This window comes from Oncorhynchus gorbuscha, linkage group LG19 (assembly GCF_021184085.1).
Source record: "Oncorhynchus gorbuscha isolate QuinsamMale2020 ecotype Even-year linkage group LG19, OgorEven_v1.0, whole genome shotgun sequence".
In the NCBI taxonomy this organism is placed as follows: domain Eukaryota; kingdom Metazoa; phylum Chordata; class Actinopteri; order Salmoniformes; family Salmonidae; genus Oncorhynchus; species Oncorhynchus gorbuscha.
In genome coordinates, this window is record NC_060191.1 from 74,403,659 (window position 1) to 74,418,048 (window position 14,390).

The 14,390-nt window shown below is 47.1% G+C and overlaps 1 protein-coding gene and 1 long non-coding RNA gene across 2 annotated transcripts in view; both read left to right on the top strand.

Moving 5' to 3' along the window:
• LOC124006513 overlaps nucleotides 1-399 on the top strand; it is a 49,803-nt gene extending 49,404 nt beyond the window's left edge. The window contains exon 3 of the long non-coding RNA XR_006833790.1: nucleotides 266-399. This is a non-coding gene — a long non-coding RNA (uncharacterized LOC124006513). The remainder of the gene's footprint in view (nucleotides 1-265) is intronic.
• A 53-nt stretch (nucleotides 400-452) lies between these two features.
• Nucleotides 453-14,390, top strand: part of LOC124004974 (rho guanine nucleotide exchange factor TIAM1-like) — a 114,558-nt gene continuing 100,620 nt past the window's right edge. Inside the window, 8 exon segments of the mRNA XM_046313776.1 lie at nucleotides 453-536; nucleotides 739-1,358; nucleotides 1,455-1,931; nucleotides 2,110-2,223; nucleotides 2,398-2,586; nucleotides 5,107-5,473; nucleotides 8,751-8,972; nucleotides 9,406-9,643. Of these exon segments, the coding sequence (XP_046169732.1) occupies nucleotides 748-1,358; nucleotides 1,455-1,931; nucleotides 2,110-2,223; nucleotides 2,398-2,586; nucleotides 5,107-5,473; nucleotides 8,751-8,972; nucleotides 9,406-9,643 (2,218 nt within the window). The 5' untranslated portion in view covers nucleotides 453-536; nucleotides 739-747.

Here is a 14,390-nt window from a genome sequence, read left to right on the forward strand (position 1 = left end):
AGCTGTGACTCTCTCAGATCGTAGTAAAACTGTTAGCTGATCATTGTTCTCACAACCCCCATTTCTGTGTGGTCCCAGTCACTGATTGGGTAATTACATATTTTTAACTTTAACCACAAAATGTCTGAAATGTATTACCCAGCAGGCAGAGTCCCTCTTCTTGTTAAAGTTCATGTTCCTTCAGAAAGACTATTGTAAGTTTTGTTCTTTTTTTTTTTTTTACAGCGATGACTGACCAGGGTTTCTGTTTTCTCTCTTCTCCCAGATATTTTTGAGTACATATCAGCGGCATCAGGACCATTCTCTCTCTCTCTCTCTCTCTCTGTCTCTCTCTCTGTCTCTCTCTCTTCTCTTCTCTTCTCTTCGTCTCTTTCTGTCTTTCTCTTTCTCTGTCTTTCTCTTTCTCTGTCTTTATCTTTCTGTCTTCTCTTCTCTGTCTTTCTCTGTCTCTCTGTCTCTCTGTCTCTCTCTGTGATTGGATAGACAGCCTGACGGTTGGAACTCAACATGCCAGTGATGTCAACGCCAGACTTCAGGTTGGTTAACTGAAATATGATACAAAGTTCTTGGCAAGATTACATTTATGATACATACGGATGCTGGTTATGTTATTGTCGGCAGGACATCGTGTGTTTTACTTCGTGAATTGTCACTAATTAAAATGTTGGGGTTTTGACACACATCTCTGTAACATCATGAGTTGTTTATCCGTGTAGTTACCTGTCTTTTCTGATGTAGACTGTAAACATGGGCAACGTGGAGAGCCAGAACGGCGATCACGCCTTCTACGGCACCCAACATGGCCACCTGTCCCGTAAGCACATGTCTCGTTCCCTCCGCGTCTCCAACAAGCACCATCAGTCCCAGTCCAGTTCTGGTTCCACCCGCCGCTCCCGTGACTGTCACGCCTCGCAAGGCAAAGTGGATCACCGAAACTCTGAGACCTCCACGCGTTCCAGCAGCACCCCTAGTATCCCACAGTCCTTAGTGGATCACGCCCTGGAGCCCTTCAACCAGACCAATGTCCTGTCAGACTACTCCTCTCCGATCTGGGTGGACCGCGTGGCCATGAACCTCCGGCCCGTCTCCTGCCATACCCACCTAGACAACCCACCTGTAACGCTCCCAGAGTCACCTGGGACTAGACCCCACGAACCCCAGGGTCTACAGGACAGAGGACTGGGCCTATACAGTAACACAGGGGAGGCGACCTACCTTCAGAAGACTAGAGACGCAGCTAGGAAACCTCGAGAGGTGGTCAGCTTCAAGAAGAAGAGGTCCAAATCAGCCGACATGTGGAGAGAAGACGACAGTCTGGACTTTAGTCTGTCAGACCTCAGCCAGGAACACCTCACCAGGTTAGAGAAGTCAGACCTCAGCCGGGAACACCTCACCAGGTTAGACGACAGTCTGGACTTTAGTCTGTCAGACCTCAGCCAGGAACACCTCACCAGGTTAGACGACAGTCTGGAGTTCAGTCTGTCAGACCTCAGCCGGGAACACCTCACCAGGTTAGACGACAGTCTGGAGTTCAGTCTGTCAGACCTCAGCCAGGAACACCTCACCAGGTTAGACGACAGTCTGGACTTCAGTCTGTCAGACCTCAGCCAGGAACACCTCACCAGGTTAGACGACAGTCTGGAGTTCAGTCTGTCAGACCTCAGCCAGGAACACCTCACCAGGTTAGACGACAGTCTGGACTTCAGTCTGTCAGACCTCAGCCAGGAACATCTCACCAGGTTAGAGAAGTCAGACCTCAGCCGGGAACACCTCACCAGGTTAGACGACAGTCTGGACTTCAGTCTGTCAGACCTCAGCCGGGAACATCTCACCAGGTTAGACGACAGTCTGGACTTCAGTCTGTCAGACCTCAGCCGGGAACATCTCACCAGGTTAGAGAAGTCAGACCTCAGCCGGGAACACCTCACCAGGTTAGAGAAGTCAGACCTCAGCCAGGAACACCTCACCAGGTTAGAGAAGTCAGACCTCACTCAGCCAGGAACACCTCACCAGGTTAGACGACAGTCTGGAGTTCAGTCTGTCAGACCTCAGCCAGGAACACCTCACCAGGTTAGAGAAGTCAGACCTCAGCCGGGAACACCTCACCAGGTTAGACGACAGTCTGGACTTCAGTCTGTCAGACCTCAGCCGGGAACACCTCACCAGGTTAGACGACAGTCTGGACTTCAGTCTGTCAGACCTCAGCCAGGAACACCTCACCAGGTTAGAGAAGTCAGACCTCAGCCAGGAACACCTCACCAGGTTAGACGACAGTCTGGACTTCAGTCTGTCAGACCTCAGCCAGGAACACCTCACCAGGTTAGACGACAGTCTGGACTTTAGTCTGTCAGACCTCAGCCAGGAACACCTCACCAGGTTAGAGAAGTCAGACCTCAGCCGGGAACACCTCACCAGGTTAGACGACAGTCTGGAGTTCAGTCTGTCAGACCTCAGCCAGGAACACCTCACCAGGTTAGACGACAGTCTGGACTTCAGTCTGTCAGACCTCAGCCAGGAACACCTTACCAGGTTAGACGACAGTCTGGACTTTAGTCTGTCAGACCTCAGCCAGGAACACCTCACCAGGTTAGACGACAGTCTGGACTTCAGTCTGTCAGACCTCAGCCAGGAACACCTCACCAGGTTAGAGAAGTCAGACCTCAGCCGGGAACACCTCACCAGGTTAGAGAAGTCAGACCTCAGCCGGGAACACCTCACCAGGTTAGAGAAGTCAGACCTCAGCCAGGAACACCTCACCAGGTTAGAGAAGTCAGACCTCACTCAGCCAGGAACACCTCACCAGGTTAGAGAAGTCAGACCTCAGCCGGGAACACCTCACCAGGTTAGAGAAGTCAGACCTCAGCCAGGAACACCTCACCAGGTTAGAGAAGTCAGACCTCAGCCAGGGAACACCTCACCAGGTTAGAGAAGTCAGACCTCACTCAGCCAGGAAACCGTTCACCAGGTTAGAGAAGTCAGACCTCCGGGAACAGCCAGGTTAGAGAAGTCAGACCTCACGGGAACAACTCACCAGGTTAGAGAAGTCAGACCTCAGCCGGGAACACCTCACCAGGTTAGAGAAGTCAGACCTCAGCCGGGAACACCTCACCAGGTTAGAGAAGTCAGACCTCAGCCAGGAACACCTCACCAGGTTAGAGAAGTCAGACCTCAGCCGGGAACACCTCACCAGGTTAGAGAAGTCAGACCTCACTCAGCCAGGAAACCGTTCACCAGGTTAGAGAAGTCAGACCTCAGCCGGGAACACCTCACCAGGTTAGAGAAGTCAGACCTCAGCCAGGAACACCTCACCAGGTTAGAGAAGTCAGACCTCAGCCGGGAACACCTCACCAGGTTAGAGAAGTCAGACCTCAGCCGGGAACAACTCACCAGGTTAGAGAAGTCAGACCTCAGCCGGGAACACCTCACCAGGTTAGAGAAGTCAGACCTCAGCCGGGAACACCTCACCAGGTTAGAGAAGTCAGACCTCACTCAGCCAGGAACACCTCACCAGGTTAGAGAAGTCAGACCTCAGCCGGGAACACCTCACCAGGTTAGAGAAGTCAGACCTCAGCCGGGAACACCTCACCAGGTTAGAGAAGTCAGACCTCAGCCGGGAACACCTCACCAGGTTAGAGAAGTCAGACCTCAGCCGGGAACACCTCACCAGGTTAGAGAAGTCAGACCTCAGCCGGGAACACCTCACCAGGTTAGAGAAGTCAGACCTCAGCCGGGAACACCTCACCAGGTTAGAGAAGTCAGACCTCAGCCGGGAACACCTCACCAGGTTAGAGAAGTCAGACCTCAGCCGGGAACACCTCACCAGGTTAGAGAAGTCAGACCTCAGCCGGGAACACCTCACCAGGTTAGAGAAGTCAGACCTCAGCCGGGAACACCTCACCAGGTTAGAGAAGTCAGACCTCAGCCGGGAACACCTCACCAGGTTAGAGAAGTCAGACCTCAGCCAGGAACACCTCACCAGGTTAGAGAAGTCAGACCTCAGCCGGGAACACCTCACCAGGTTAGAGAAGTCAGACCTCAGCCGGGAACACCTCACCAGGTTAGAGAAGTCAGACCTCAGCCGGGAACACCTCACCAGGTTAGAGAAGTCAGACCTCAGCCAGGAACACCTCACCAGGTTAATGAAGTCAGACCTCAGCCGGGAACACCTCACCAGGTTAGAGAAGTCAGACCTCAGCCGGGAACACCTCACCAGGTTAGAGAAGTCAGACCTCAGCCAGGAACACCTCACCAGGTTAGAGAAGTCAGACCTCAGCCGGGAACACCTCACCAGGTTAGAGAAGTCAGACCTCAGCCGGAAACACCTCACCAGGTTAGAGAAGTCAGACCTCAGCCGGGAACACCTCACCAGGTTAGAGAATGACCGTGATATACTATGACTATGATATGAGGTTTTCTTACTTAGTTACTTGTAGATTAATGCACTAATTGTAAGTCACTTGTTGGGGAATAATCAGAATTAGTTGAGTAACATAGATAAGATGTTTTTATTTTCATTATATGCTTGTGAGTTACTTCTCATCAGAATGTATCTTGTTGTACTATAGTGGTGGCCGGTTGCAGTTATCTGTTCTCTGTCCTGGGGTCAGTCACTTGGGCCGCAGAGAAGGGAGGGGTCAAGCTATGTAAACATATCTTTTAAACCAATTATTTATTGGCTCCACAATGTCTGTGTGCCAGTCACTGTGTCTCTGTGATCTTGTCCAGGAAGGGGTGTATTTGATATATGCCTGTTGATGAGGTTTTGTTTTATGGTCCTGAGAGCGAGATAAGAACATAGTTTAGGAGACAAAGTTGAACGATAATTTATAGCCACTGCAGTTGCAATGTGTAAGGGACTCTCAGATAATTTATTTATAGATGCAGAATTGATCTGAGAGTCACAGGGTTGTGATGGAGCTCATATAATTAAAGATGGACTTTATGATAACTCTGACTTGTGTGTGTGGTTTGCTCTCATGATTTGGTAAATACAGGAAATGTCCACGACACACTCTGGATATGCTAAATCACTAACGTGTAAGTGTAGAGAATCGACCAACTGGAGGCTTGTCAGTTCAAATCCATTCAATTTCCGTCTCTTTTCAGCACAGAGGAGATCATCGACACGGAGGAGGTAGAAGACTTCCCTGATTGTGACGGCCTGCTGGGGCTCGTGTCCCCTGAGGGTCTGGAGAGTCTGGACACAGCGGGCCGAGCCAACTCCCTGGACCAGCTCTACGGGGGTCAGAAGACCCGCCGCCTCGCTGGACGCTACGCCAAGTGGCACCATGACGCCAACCGCTCCGCCCGAGAGGGTGATAAGATGGTGTCTCCGGAAGAGGAGGATGATGGGAACTCGTACGGAGCGTATACTCCGCCCTACCGACGCTCGCACTGCCTGTCTGAGGGGCCAACCAATCCCCGGGCTGCCACCTGCTCCACTATGCAGGGACGCAGGGCACAGACCATACAGGTAGGATGTCACAATGTTGTTACACTTGACTCCATGTTTGTGTTTTAGTCATAGGATGCACACAGAATGCATATCATAGACCACACTGGTAGCATAAGAGCGTCTGCTAAATGACTTAAATGTAATGTAATGTAAAGGGATAATTAACGAGGGACTGTGTGTTCTATGGAAACTACAGAACGACGTGGTTTATTCTCCCGTTTTAATACCACGGCTATAATTTAACACATTTTGCTGCTAGAAATGTGTTAATTTGTTTTTATTATGGATCCCCATTAGTTCCTGCCATGGCAGCAGCTACTCTTCCTGGGGTTTATTATGGATCCCCATTAGTTCCTGCCATGGCAGCAGCTACTCTTCCTGGGGTTTATTATGGATCCCCATTAGTTCCTGTCAAGGCAGCAGCTACTCTTCCTGGGGTTTATTATGGATCCCCATTAGTTCCTGCCAAGGCAGCAGCTACTCTTCCTGGGGTTTATTATGGATCCCCATTAGTTCCTGCCAAGGCAGCAGCTACTCTTCCTGGGGTTTATTATGGATCCCCATTAGTTCCTGCCAAGGCAGCAGTTACTCTTCCTGGGGTTTATTATGGATCCCCATTAGTTCCTGTCAAGGCAGCAGCTACTCTTCCTGGGGTTTATTATGGATCCCCATTAGTTCCTGCCAAGGCAGCAGCTACTCTTCCTGGGGTTTATTATGGATCCCCATTAGTTCCTGTCAGGGCAGCAGCTACACAACATATTAAGTGTGTGTCCTCAGGCATCTACGCTACAACATATCTATACCAGAACATCCATGTGTATAGTGCGTATGTTGTATGTTGTGTGTTCTGTAAGCATGTGTCTGTGTGTCGCTTCACCGTCCCCGCTGTTTTTAAAATCTAATTTTACTGCTGGCACGAGTTACTTGTTGTGGAATAGAGTTCCATGTAGTCATGGCTCTATGTAGTACTGTGGAATAGAGTTCCGTGTCGTCATGGCTCTATGTAGTACTGTGGAATAGAGTTCCATGTAGTCATGGCTCTATGTAGTACTGTGGAATAGAGTTCCATGTAGTCATGGCTCTATGTAGTACTGTGGAATAGAGTTCCATGTAGTCATGGCTCTATGTAGTACTGTGGAATAGAGTTCCATGTAGTCATGGCTCTATGTAGTACTGTGGAATAGAGTTCCATGTAGTCATGGCTCTATGTAGTACTGTGGAATAGAGTTCCATGTAGTCATGGCTCTAGGTCATACTGTGGAATAGAGTTCCATGTAGTCATGGCTCTATGTAGTACTGTGGAATAGAGTTCCATGTAGTCATGGCTCTAGGTCATACTGTGGAATAGAGTTCCATGTAGTCATGGCTCTATGTAGTACTGTGGAATAGAGTTCCATGTAGTCATGGCTCTATGTAGTACTGTGGAATAGAGTTCCATGTAGTCATGGCTCTATGTAGTACTGTGGAATAGAGTTCCATGTAGTCATGGCTCTATGTAGTACTGTGGAATAGAGTTCCATGTAGTGATGGCTCTATGTAGTACTGTGGAATAGAGTTCCATGTGGTCATGGCTCTATGTAGTACTGTGGAATAGAGTTCCATGTAGTCATGGCTCTATGTAGTACTGTGGAATAGAGTTCCATGTGGTCATGGCTCTATGTAGTACTGTGGAATAGAGTTCCATGTAGTCATGGCTCTATGTAGTACTGTGGAATAGAGTTCCATGTAGTCATGGCTCTAGGTCGTACTGTGGAATAGAGTTCCATGTAGTCATGGCTCTAGGTAGTAATGTGCACCTCCCGTAGTCTGTTCTGGACTGTGAAGAGACCTCGTGTGGCATGTCTTGTGGGGTATGCATGGGTGTCCGAGCAAAAAAATAGCTTTTCTTTGAAAAACAAGGACATTTCTAAGTGACCCCAAACTGTTGAACGATAGTGTACATTGTAATATTGTTGTTATACATTTTGTATTGTGGATATGTAGTGGTGTTATAAACTGTTGAACGATAGTGTATGTTTTTCCAGCAACACGCTATGATCGATAATGCAGGTAGAACTGTGTGTGACACACTGATGAAGCGAGTTTACTAGATGACGTACAGTTGGTGGCTGTGTTAACCAAACAGACTTGCTAGTTTAGAGAACCCAAACCATCAGTCCTGTAGCTTGCTATTATGAAAATCTAATTCAACAACGCCAATAATGTTTTCAATTCGACTTTTGCTTTCAAAATGCAGCTCAAACATAGAACATGTGAAAACGAACTGTAGCCGTTGAATTCTAAGGTGCTGATGTACCGTGCGTTATAGGGAAACAATGCAGGCTCTGGAATACCGTTTAAGCCAATCAGAAATGAGGATTCAAGAATGCCATGGTATAACACTAATATGATACTACTGATTTTTAGTCATTTCCGGAGTCGATGTGAATGTGATTCCACTCCACATGAAAAACAAACCAATTAGAGTGGAGGATTTGTTAAGGGCACCACTGATACCCTATTTTCTAGAAAGACCCGTCTGTCACCTCTACCTCGTGTGTGTGTGTGTGTGTGTGTGTGTGTGTGTGTGTGTGTGTGTGTGTGTGTGTGTGTGTGTGTGTGTGTGTGTGTGTGTGTGTGTGTGTGTGTGTGTGTGTGTGTGTGTGTGTGTGTGTGTGTGTGTGTGTGGGTGGGTGGGTGTGTGTGTGTGGATGGGTGTGTCTCTACTTGTGTCGTGTGTGTGTGTCTCATCTCTACCTGTGTCGTGTGTGTCTCATCTCTACCTGTGTCGTGTGTGTCTCATCTCTACCTGTGTCGTGTGTGTCTCATCTCTACCTGTGTCGTGTGTGTCTCATCTCTACCTGTGTCGTGTGTGTCTCATCTCTACCTGTGTCGTGTGTGTCTCATCTCTACCTGTGTCGTGTGTGTCTCATCTCTACCTGTGTCGTGTGGGTGTGTCTCTACCTGTGTCGTGTGGGTGTGTCTCTACCTGTGTCGTGTGGGTGTGTCTCTACCTGTGTCGTGTGGGTGTGTCTCTACCTGTGTCGTGTGGGTGTGTCTCTACCTGTGTGTGTGTGTGTGTGTGTGTGGATGGGTGTGTCGTGTGGGTGTGTCTCTACCTGTGTCGTGTGTGTGTGTGTGTGTGTCTCATCTCTCTACCTGTGTCGTGTGTGTGTCTCATCTCTCTACCTGTGTCGTGTGTGTATCTCATCTCTCTACCTGTGTCATGTGTGTGTGTGGGTGTCTCATCTCTCTACCTGTGTGTGTGTGTGTGTGTCTCATCTCTACCTGTGTGTCTGTACCTGTGTGTTTCCAGGATGTGACTGCTGGAGAGGGCAGTGAGTACGAGGACAGTGGCATCGACGGGGTGACTGCTTCGGGGGCGGAGCATCAGTCCCGGCGCTATAAGACCATGTCTATGTCCTTCTCCGTGTGCTCGGCGGCGGGGCGGAGCCTTTTCGCTGGCAGTGACAGTGGAAGCAGCAGCGGGGGAGGAGCCAGTGAGGGGGTCCAGGGGGTCTACGAGAACTTCAGACAGGTGGGTTCTGGTACACACACACACACACACACACACACACACACACACACACACACACACACACACACACACACACACACACACACACACACACACACACACACACACACACACACACACACACACACACACGATCACCATCTGCTATGTGTGTTTCAAATCAAATTGATTTTTTAAAGCCCTTTTTACATCAGCTGATACACAAACCCAGTCTAAAACCCCAAAACAACAAGCAATGCAGATGTAGAAGCACATTGGCTCGGAAAAACTCCCTAAAAAGGCCAGAACCTAGGAAGAAACCTAGAGAGGGACCAGGCTCTCAGGGGGGTTTGCTGTTTTCAGTCCTTTGTCTGTCTATGTATTTTAAGCTGCAAACGAATTGCAGTTCGGGAACAATAAAGCTTTATTGATTTGAATGTAATGTTATGATCAGGAGTTGGAGATGAGCTCATGTCAGACAGAGAGTCTGGAGGAGGCGGGGTCAGCCCTGAGTGACGAGCAGAGCACCATGAGTTCAGCCTACCAATCAGATCCCCTGCACGGCGTCGTCCAGGGAACCGTGCGGAAGGCGGGCCGGCTGGCCGTCAAGAACTTCCTGGTTCACAAGAAAAGCAAGAAGGTGGAGTCGGCCACCAGGAGGAAGTGGAAGAGCTACTGGGTCTGCCTCAAAGGTACCTACCCTATCTACTGGCTCTATACACATTACAGCTACTGGGTCTGCCTCAAAGGTACCTACAGTATCTACTGTATCTATACACACTGCTATAACTAGTACCTACCCTACAGTATATACTGTATCTATACACACTGCTATAACTAGTACCTAGCCTACAGTATATACTGTATCTATATACACTGCTATAACTAGTACCTAGCCTACAGTATATACTGTATCTATACACACTGCTATCTATCTACTGTATCTATACACACTGCTATCTAACTATCTACTGTATCTATACACACTGCTATAACTAGTACCTACCCTACAGTATATACTGTATCTATACACACTGCTATCTAACTATCTACTGTATCTATACACACTGCTATAACTAGTACCTAGCCTACAGTATCTACTGTATCTATATACACTGCTATAACTAGTACCTAGCCTACAGTATATACTGTATCTATACACACTGCTATCTAACTATCTACTGTATCTATACACACTGCTATAACTAGTACCTAGCCTACAGTATATACTGTATCTATACACACTGCTATCTAACTATCTACTGTATCTATACACACTGCTATAACTAGTACCTAGCCTACAGTATCTACTGTATCTATATACACTGCTATAACTAGTACCTAGCCTACAGTATCTACTGTATCTATACACACTGCTATAACTAGTACCTAGCCTACAGTATATACTGTATCTATACACACTGCTATCTAACTATCTACTGTATCTATACACACTGCTATAACTAGTACCTACCCTACAGTATATACTGTATCTATACACACTGCTATAACTAGTACCCACACTACAGTATATACTGTATCTATACACACTGCTATCTAACTATCTACTGTATCTATACACACTGCTATAACTAGTACCTACACTACAGTATATACTGTATCTATACACACTGCTATAACTAGTACCTAGCCTATAGTATATACTGTATCTATACACACTGCTATCTAACTATCTACTGTATCTATACACACTGCTATAACTAGTACCTACACTACAGTATATACTGTATCTATACACACTGCTGTAACTAGTACCTAGCCTACAGTATATACTGTATCTATACACACTGCTATAACTAGTATCTACAGTATCTACACTGCTATAACTAGTACCTACCCTACAGTATATACTGTATCTATATACACTGCTATAACTAGTACCTACCCTACAGTATCTACTGTATCTATACACACTGCTATAACTAGTACCTACCCTACAGTATCTACTGTATCTATACACACTGCTATAACTAGTACCTACCCTACAGTATCTACTGTATCTATACACACTGCTATAACTAGTACCTAACCTACAGTATATACTGTATCTATACACACTGCTATAACTAGTACCTAGCCTACAGTATATACTGTATCTATACACACTGCTATCTAACTATCTACTGTATCTATACACACTGCTATAACTAGTATCTACTGTATCTATACACACTGCTATCTATCTACTGTATCTATACACACTGCTATCTAACTATCTACTGTATCTATACACACTGCTATAACTAGTACTTACCCTACAGTATATACTGTATCTATACACACTGCTATAACTAGTACCTACCCTACAAATGTATACTACTATCTATACTACAACTGCTATAACTAGTACCTAGTACCTAGCCTATAGTATATACTGTATCTATACACACTGCTATCTAACTATCTACTGTATCTACTATGACTACTGCTACAAATGTTACTACTATGACTACTGCTACAAATGTTACTACTACAACTGCTTACTACTAATACTACTGCTACAAATGTTACTGCTATAAATGTTACTACTACCTACTACAAATGTTACTACTACACTGCTGCTACAAATGTTACTACTACTACTACTACAAATGTACTACTACTACTACTACTGCTGCTACAAATGTTACCCTACTATCTACAAATGTTACTACACACTACTACTACAAATGTTACTACTACAAATGTTACTACTACTGCTACAAATGTTACTACTACCTACTAAAGTATCTACTGAAGAGCTACAGCACTGTACTCAATACAACTATGTATTTACCTACAGTTATACTGAAGAGCTACTTACAGCACTGTACTCAATACAAGCCTATGTGATTTATGACAGTTCTCCTGAACACTGCTATCTAACTAGCTACTGTACTCTATACAACCCTGCTGATTTATGACTAGTTCTACTGTAGCTATACAGCACTGTACTCAATCAACTGTATTTATTCATGGCTATGTAGATGTCCTATCTACGTGTTGTCTGACTGCACCCTATAACTAGTACACCCTATTCTACTAGTATAGTACACTACTCTATACACAGCTAAAAGTAGTGCACTAGATAGGAATACTGGTGCCATTTACAACTGCAACCTAAATATCTACTGTAGGCCTCTATACACTTGACTGCCACTATCATTAATCTAAATATCACAGTAGGCCTTTAACTACTACTTGACTGGGCCACATCATTAACTAAATATCACAGTAGTAGGCCTTTAATACCACTTGTACCTGGCCTGGGCCACATCATTAACCTAAATATCACACACTGCCTTTAAAACTAGTGACTGGGCCTACAGCATTCTGGGGTTCACATCAGCATTCTAGGGGTTCACATCAGCATTCTAGGGGTTACATCAGCATTCTATACACACTGCATAACTAGTACCACATCAGCATTCTAGGGGCCACATGCATCTAGGGGGCCACATCAGCATTCTAGGGGGCCACATGCATTCTAGGCGGCCACATCAGCATTCTAGTACGGCCCTCAGCATTCTAGGGGGCCACTGCATTCTAGGGGGCCACACTGCTATTCTAGGGGTACATCAGCCTAGGGGTACATCAGCATTCTATGGCTGGGGCCACACTGCTATTCTAGGGGCCACATCAGCATTCTAGGGGTTACATCAGCATTCTAGGGGTTCACACAGCATTCTAGGGCCACATCAGCATTCTAGGGGTTCACATCAGCATTCTAGGGGCCACATAGGGGGCCACATCAGCATTCTAGGGGTTCACATCACATTCTAGGGGTTCACATCAGCATTCTAGGGGTTCACATCAGCATTCTAGGGGTTCACATCAGCATTCTAGGGGTTCATATCACATTCTAGGGGCCACATCAGCATTCTAGGGGCCACATCAATTCTAGGGGTTCTACATCAGCATTCTAGGGGTTCACATCAGCTTCTAGGGGTTCACATCAGCATTCTAGGGGGCCACATCAATTTACCACTCAGCATTCTAGGGGCCACATCAGCATTCTAGGGGCCACATCAGCATTCTAGGGGCCACATCAATTCTAGGGGCCACATCAGCATTCTAGGGGTTCACATCAGCATTCTAGGGGTTCACTCAGCATTCTAGGGGTTCAAATCAGCATTACTGGGGCCACATCAGCATTCTAGGGGCCACATCAGCATTTAGGGGCTACATTAGCATTCTAGGGGGCCACATCAGCATTCTAGGGGGCCACTCAGCATACTACGGCTACATCAGCATTCTAGGGCCACATCAGCATTCTACTACTCAGCATTCTAGGGGGCCACATCAGCATTCTAGGGGCCACATCAGCATTCTAGGGGCCACATCAGCATTCTAGGGGTTCACATCAGCATTCTAGGGGTACTACAGTTCAGCATTCTATACATCAGCATTCTAGGGGTTCACATCAGCATTCTAGGGCCACATCAGCATTCTAGGGGTTCACATCAGCATTCAGGGGTTCACATCAGCATTCTAGGGGTTCACATCAGCATTCTAGGGGTTCACATCAGCATTCTAGGGGCCACATCAGCATTCTAGGGGCCACATCAGCATTCTAGGGGTTCACATCAGCATTCTAGGGGTTCACATCAGCATTCTAGGGGTTCACATCAGCATTCTAGGGGGCCACATCAGCATTCTAGGGGCCACATCAGCATTCTAGGGGCCACATCAGCATTCTAGGGGTTCACATCAGCATTCTAGGGGTTCACATCAGCATTCTAGGGGTTCACATCAGCATTCTAGGGGCCACATCAGCATTCTAGGGGCCACATCAGCATTCTAGGGGCCACATCAGCATTCTAGGGGCCACATCTGCATTCTAGGGGCCACATCAGCATTCTAGGGGCCACATCAGCATTCTAGGCGGCCACATCAGCATTCTAGGGGTTCACATCAGCATTCTAGGGGCACATCAGCATTCTAGGGGCCACATCAGCATTCTAGGGGCCACATCAGCATTCTAGGGGCCACATCAGCATTCTAGGGGCCACATCAGCATTCTAGGGGCCACATCAGCATTCTAGGGGCCACATCAGCATTCTAGGGGCCACATCAGCATTCTAGGGGGCCACATCAGCATTCTAGGGGGCCACATCAGCATTCTAGGGGTTCACATCAGCATTCTAGGGGGCCACATCAGCATTCTAGGGGGCCACATCAGCATTCTAGGGGTTCACATCAGCATTCTAGGGTTTCACATCAGCATTCTAGGGGGCCACATCAGCATTCTAGGGGTTCACATCAGCATTCTAGGGGCCACATCAGCATTCTACTGGCCACATCAGCATTCTAGGGGTTCACATCAGCATTCTAGGGGTTCACATCAGCATTCTAGGGGTTCACATCAGCATTCTAGGGGGCCACATCAGCATTCTAGGGGCCACATCAGCATTCTAGGGGTTCACATCAGCATTCTAG